This window comes from Spinacia oleracea, chromosome 4, assembly GCF_020520425.1.
Source record: "Spinacia oleracea cultivar Varoflay chromosome 4, BTI_SOV_V1, whole genome shotgun sequence".
Classification (NCBI taxonomy): domain Eukaryota; kingdom Viridiplantae; phylum Streptophyta; class Magnoliopsida; order Caryophyllales; family Amaranthaceae; genus Spinacia; species Spinacia oleracea.
The window spans coordinates 108,206,846-108,214,245 of record NC_079490.1 but is presented as its reverse complement, the minus strand read 5'-3'; the positions used below and the strand labels follow the sequence as shown (position 1 = coordinate 108,214,245).

At 36.8% G+C, this 7,400-nt stretch overlaps 1 protein-coding gene across 1 annotated transcript; it reads left to right on the top strand.

The window, feature by feature from the left end:
* Window positions 1–3,224: 3,224 nt before the first annotated feature.
* Window positions 3,225–4,411, top strand: LOC110802427 (protein DOG1-like 4). The gene has a single exon (XM_022007866.2). The coding sequence runs from the start codon at window positions 3,442–3,444 to the stop codon at window positions 4,174–4,176; it is 735 nt and encodes a 244-aa protein (XP_021863558.1). The 5' UTR covers window positions 3,225–3,441; the 3' UTR covers window positions 4,177–4,411.
* Window positions 4,412–7,400: the final 2,989 nt, after the last annotated feature.

The following is a 7,400-nucleotide window of genomic DNA, read 5'->3' as shown; positions in this document are numbered from 1 at the left end:
TTAACTAGAATATTATCTAGGGTTTTATGTGCACTCGGGAAACTTATAATATTATTAGGCAAATATTAAATTCTCTCTTGAATCTAGTAATGTATAATAGTATATTGAATTGCATTATAAATTGTGATCATGAACCACATATTTATAGGGTGGAAATAACATAGTTTAAATTCTACTAGGAATCGAATAACTAAATCCATTAGGATTCTAGTTAAGTAATATCATTAGAATTTTAGGTTTAATCAAATACCTAAGCATTTCAGATTTAACTAAATCATCCAAATTGAGTAGAATTAGGAAAACACGATTACTTGACAAAAAAGTAATCCTAGCCGGCCAAGGGTTGGTCGTGTAGCACGCACAGTCCCGCAGCCCGCAACTCTCAAGCCCACGAGTGGGTGCTGCTGCTCACTTGGCCCAAGAGCGTTGGGCGCTGGCAGCAAGCACGGGGCCCATCTCGTTGGGCGCTGCTTTGCTCGGCCCCTTTGCCTTGCTGCTTCCGCGCGCGGGCTTGCCGGGCGCTGGGCCTGGCGCTTGCGCTCGGCCTTGCGTCTCGCAAGCTCGTTCGTCGATCGTTCGCACGTCGCGCTTCCGATTTGTTTTCCGATTCCGGAATTCGTTTCCGATTCGAACAAATATTTAATATTTTCGATTCCTGATTTTATTTTCAATTCGAACAAATATTTAATATTTCCGATTCCGACAATATTTCTGATTCCGGTAATATTTCTGTTTCCGGCAATATTTCCGATTCCAGCAATATTTCTATTTCCGATAATATTTTCCGATACGAACCATGTTTCCGTTTCCGGCAACATCTACGACTTGGATAATATTTATATTTACGTCATGATCCATATTTTCGTTTCCGGCAATATCATCATTTCTGGAGCATTTTATATTTTTCCTTTTGACGATTTCAGCTCCCACTGGAACCGAGATCCGTCGTTTCCGAATATTCATAAATAGAGTATTTAATGAATAATATATTCACTTAAATATATGATCTGTTAACGTACTATTTGTGTGACCCTACGGGTTCAGTCAAGAGCAAGTTGTGGATTAATATTATTAATTCCACTTGAACTGAAGCGGCCTCTAGCTAGGCATTTAGCTCACTTGATCTCACTGAATTTATTAACTTGTTTAATTAATTCATACTGAACCGTATTTATTAGACTTATCATTGAATGCATACTTGTACCAAGGGCATTATTTCCTTCATTATTGTATTAAGTGTGCTAATTGTGCTGAAGGATGAGTCTAGCAGCAGTTCTTTAAAAACAAGAACTTCAATATAAGTTGTTCAATGCCTTTAATGTAAACAAATTGTAGAAGTGTGCATAATATTACAATGTTAATGTACGGTACTAATAATTATTTTGTTGTAGTTTATATCAATTTTGAACAAATTCATGTAAGACTCATTTTTTCGTTCATTTATACATTAGTAATGAATAGATTTTCTTGTTGTTTATTCATTTTGATCTCTATGGTTAGTTTTACCTTCACTGAACTTTCTTTATATGGATAATCTTTTAAGTACGTCGTCAGTTGGACCCCCGAAATGATAATTAATAATAACTCTTAATTCTTGACGCTATTGTAATTAATATTATACAAATAAATATGGACCTTTTTTGGGGTCGTATCATCGTGCTCATTTAGAATTAAAATTTCCGCCAACACAAATTTATGGACGACTGTAGGTGTCGAGAACATTAAATAGGAAAATGTTGGGCAAAGCGGGAAAGAATCTTTTCGACGCCATAAATCAGATATGTGGACGCTTAAAAGCGTCGAGGCTGTCGACACTGAAGTAAAAAGGTGGTCAGCAAAAAGCATCTCCATTATCGACTCTAATTTCTCGTCGCTTCGGGAAAGCGTCGAGGGTTAATTTTTCGACGCTTTTAGGAGTTGAAAAACGGTCTAAAAAGCCTAAATATCAAAGGGGGTAATCAACATACAAATTAAGGGGGTTAGTTAGCCTAAAAGTTAAGGGGGATAAAATCGTGGGGTTAGTTCAACTAAAAAACCATGGAGGGGCTAGCTAGCCAGAAAAGTGCTTAAACTTTTACTAACTTTTGTTTATAGTCTATGTATCATGTCTCAGACACAGGTAGTGATTTGATTCAGATAGGGGCTAGTGAAAAGGTAATAATTTTTCAGAATCGCTCACACTTGTACCAGCACCCAACCTATGCAGATTCGGGGGCTAGTTGTAGGGGTACTCGCTTATTTATAAGAGGAAGCACAACGATTCTAGAATAGTTTCACTCACTCTAAGGGGGCTAGTTATACGGGTGTGCATACCAACATGGCGGTAATATGCACCTTTTTGTAGAACGTAACAAGGAAGATTTTAACAACTTCCCTACCAGCAGGTATTGAGTAAACCCTACCAGCCTGAATCCTATCGGTAGGACAAGAATAACACACGGTTAGGAATTAAAGTAAACAGGTCTCTATTCGGATATAGCCCAAATAATATGTACACCCGTCCCTATATATATGGACCTCATTAATTGGAAAAGGCAGGTAATTCCAATAATTCCACTAGACATTTATTCATAATATCTATTTTCTCTGACTTAAGCATCGGAGTGAGATCTTCAAAACACTCCCGATGATAGCTTAACGTTCTTATTTACGCATGATCCTTCCAAAGCCATATCACAATGCAAATAGTAGGATCACTCCAACCGTTTTTAATCCATACAGAAACAACTTATATAGTGATTTTTAGATGCAATAGTCCTACAATAATATTATTCTTCTCTCTGATATTCTTTCATCTACATTTACTAATACATGAAGAATAACCGTTTAAAACCACGAGGAGGCAATGACCACCTTTCTAATGCACCGTAATCAGGGTGATCTACCTCCTCGTGGTTTCTTTAATACACCTATAGTCGGAATAATTTGTCGATTTGCCTCTCACAAACGTACATACACCGTAAGAGCCAACGACTGTATTTTTGTTATTGCATCGTAGTGAGGGCGATTTTTCGAATCGGCTTTCGCAAATGTCCATAACCGTCCCGTATAAAATCAGAGTATTTTTATTTTTTTGTCGTTTTACAACACATAAAATCCGAGTTAGTGATAACATTTATAAACCATCTGCTTTTATTACCCTTTTTTTTTACAAGGGTTGCATTTATTATCTATCTAAGCTAGAGTTTGAGTATATTTACAAGCATCACTAAGTTATCCACGTCTCAAACATGCTGTAACCCAAGTGTCATCTCAAAATATATCATGTGGGAACTCAACTTCAAATTTCTTAACTACATAGCTTTGATATGAACAACTTTTTATTCAGCCTTTTCCAATTCAAAACACAATCAAACTCTCATACAAAATTCCCCTCAAAAAAAAAAAAAAAAACTCACATACAAATTGTAGGCAACCTAGACAAGTATAATTAACAATCGTATGATGATGAACTTCCACCGATTTCATGATTCATGGGTGGAGAAATTGAACAAGTTCACTAGCCAGCTCGCTAGCACACCAACTCCTCGGCCAAACTCCACTTCAGACCACCAACATGTTCGACAGCTCGTCGACGAGGTTGTCGCTCATTACGCTCACTACTACGAAACCAAGACCACCGCGGCTAAAACCGACGTGCTCACTTTGTTCGCATCGCCTTGGGCTTCATCTCTGGAACGCTCACTCTATTGGGTGACGGGCTTCCGTCCTACCACTCTTTTCCACCTTGTGTACACCGAGTCGAGCATTCGGTTTGAGTCCCATGTGGCGGATATCTTGCGAGGTCGCCGTACGGGGGACCTTGGGGAGCTTACACCGGGCCAACTGGCTCGGGTTAGTGAACTCCAGTGCTTGACTGTGAAAGAGGAAAACGACATTGGAAATGAGCTTGGAGGCTGGCAGGAGGAGGTAGCCCGCTCTGAGCCCGAATGGTCTGGGTTGTGTGGAAATGGGCCTGACGGTCTAGACCGTCTACTCGCAAGGCTTGGTGCGGTGGTGGCTAAGGCAGATGAGCTGAGGATGAAGACGATACGCCAGGTGGTGGAGCTACTGACACCGCAGCAGGCGGCTGAGTTCTTGATAGCGGCGGCGGAGCTTCAGTTGGGGATTCAAAGGTGGGGTTTACATCAAGATCGGGCACGTGTCGTTGAAATTAAAGATGTTGACACCTTGTAATTGTGGGTGCATCATGCATGTATGCATGATTCCATGGTTTGTTTTTTAATTGCTTGAAAATCCTAAAAGTTAGGAAATTAAAATGGTTGCGGCAATGAACAATTTGGAGGCTATTTGCATCCTAGTAACAGGAATTAGGAATCTATTATTTTAAGCTTATGAAATTAGGTTTTTTTTTTTCTATAAATATAAGTTGGAAGTTTAATGAACTGATGTATTATTAATTGGATATTCTAATTTTTTTTGCGTGCCTCTGGTTGCAATAATATTATCATGTGGCTCGGCTTATAACTAGACGCTACACTAGTCCTAGGCTCCTAGCCGCTTGCACGCATTGGCACATTGCTGCGTGCTTAAACATTGAATTTTGTAATTAATATAAAATCAAGTAACATTAGTTTATACAATGAATCTCTAACATGAGATTAAAGAAATGACAATAAAACAAGAAAAGTAACAACGAATATATTTTATAAGTAACATTAACAGAGAAAGTCAAGTAATATCGGTCAATAATTTTCTGCACAATAGTTGCGATCGAGGAATTGCACGTGCGTCACATCATCAAGTTGATGGTGTTGCTGGTCACACAAGAGACGAATTGCTTATAAAATGAGATAAGGAAATAATAGGGGTTCAATTTATCAAAATTTTCACCGTTTGGAGTCTGATTTTTTTTCAATGTTTGGGGTTTATCCAATTTTTTTTAGCAACTTAACCTATGTTTAACTCATCCTTAATCATGTATGAATAAAAAGAATATAATATATACGCTAACTACCTAATTCTATCTTAATTAATAAAATATAATGAAAAAAATTGCTTATAATCTACTTCGTATACTATATATCAAAAGGTGTTCGTAAGAAAGTCTACAATGCCATGTGGTACTCTCCTCTTTCAATACAGATGTTATCCACATATATTCTAAAATCTCAAAATTAGAAACACATATACAGCTTATACAAGATTTGAACCCGTGACCACTTGATTCAAATGCGAGGGACTTATCCACTTGGCCATGTCATGCTACGTGTTATTTCTTTGCAATTGAAATGTAATAAGTGATGATTAAATCAATAATTTAATAAGAGTAGTAGTTAATTGTGAATTTTTTTTTGCAAAAGACATAATTAAAGTAATCCAAGTAATAACTCGGGGCATCGCCCGAGCCCAAAAACTAGTTATTAATTAATAAAAGCAACTAGTCGTTTTTGCCCTTTGCTTAGTGAGATAATTTTCTCGTAAGTGCATATCAAGAAGTAGAAACAACTTTTAGCTTCCTAGCAAAAACAATTCTTCGGAAATCAACATGCACCTTAACCTATAATAGGAAGTTTATGGAGTTGTAGAAGATGGGGAAATGGTGACCAATACAGTTAGAAAACATAAAATCTGTAATTCAGATCAAAATATTGCACAGACATACTTAGTAAGTTCCCTTAATCATACGTACAACTTCATAATCGACGCACGGTCTAATCCTTCCTATATAAACTCGATAATCGTCCTACATCGTTATTTACAACAATTAGTATGAAACTCAATCGTGGAATCAAGCATACTACATTAATTTATCATAATTTATTGTTAATTAAAAAGTATCATCCCTTTTACCCAAAGCTTGAATTCATAGGAAACTTTCCACAATTTCTTTCATTTGTAGCCAATTTTGAGTTGATAGGCAAGTCGGTAATTTTATTCACGATTGTAGCCAAAATCTATCCTTAAATTACTGTCAATTGTGTTATTTTGAAAAAAAATTAACGATGGACGAGGACAACAACAATACAACTCAATTATAGAAAACATAAAACTAAAAAAATTAAAGAGTTTAAAGACCTAGTGTAGGGGTTTTTTTTGTGCAAAACTTGTTTCCCGTTCTACAAGAGGGGCGGTTCTTTAGAAAACCATAGAATTTTTGTACCTCGAATGAGTCGCCACCAAATCTTGTTTAAAGTCTCGTTTGGAAAGACCGCAAGTGACTCTATTTTGGATAAAGCTTTGAATCCTCGAAACGGATGGGTGGGATCGATCCGGGCACGGGAACAAAATGCTTATTCCGCGAGCTTTAGAAATATTCAAGTACGTTGGCACAACATTTTCGAAAATATACCCTAGATTAGACTATGTCGGTTTGTATTTAGAGCAAATAGAATATCTAATTGTATGGTGGTCACTTTCCTTTAAAGATTGATTTAAGGAACCTAAGGCCGGTTTGTCCAAGAAATTATTTTTGTTAAGCATGATGTAACCTTTGTATTTTGTTGTATTTAGCATGTGCGGTGATGAAAGCAATAAAGCAAATAAAGCAACATCACAATACTAAATAAAGTGCAAAATTAGTAAATACAAGACCCCCTAGAAAAGGACTAGGGAGTAGGTCCACATTGCCTAGAAATGGACTAGGCAAGTAAAGATGCGGAATTGAAAGTGCGGAATCGAAATTGCGGTATTGAAATTGCGGTATTGAAAGTGCGATATTGAAAGGTGCGATATTGAAATTGCAATATTGAAAGGTGCATAATTGAAATTTGTACTTGGGCACATGAGATTCGAACGCCAAGCGGCTCCTTAAAAATAAGTGCGCCCGACACGAATTCAAAGCCAAAAATCTCAACTTGGGAGAGGTTGCTCAACCCAAATATCCTAGATTTTGCATGTTAAACTTGAACTTGAAAGCTCGAATATTGAAGTTTTGAACTTGAAATAATTGAATTTGAACTTGAAAGGATCCTAGTTTAGGGAAGTAACCATGAACAACCCTAAACATGGTGAGATCTTGAAAATTGAAAACTTGAACTTGTATATTGAAAAATGGAGTTTTGAATCTCAAAAGACTAAACCTTTAAATGTTAAAAGGTGTCAACTTTGATTACCCCATACTTGAAGGTGATTCTAGTCCAAAGAGGTGATTGTAAACAACTTGGACATCCTTGAATCTTGAAAGTTTGCATTTTGTATTTTGAAAAAGTTTGTATTTTTGAAAAACATGTATGATTGTTGCAAGTGGTGTTTTTAATGATTAAAAAAACACCAACTTGCTAATCATTTTGAAATCAAAGCAACATAGTTGATTAGAATGGGATTCGGATTTACCTAGTTAGGTTTAGGCAAGAGCTCCCAATTGCTTTTGAATTTAGGAATTTTGTATGTGTTTTTGAGGAGTTTTTGAGTTGTATTTTGAGGCGTAATGTCAAAATTACGACGTTGTATTGTTCTTC

Excerpts from the sequence above, each read along its gene's own strand:
- LOC110802427 (XM_022007866.2), top strand. The coding sequence starts at position 3,442 with ATGATGATGAACTTCCACCGATTTCATGATTCATGGGTGGAGAAATTG.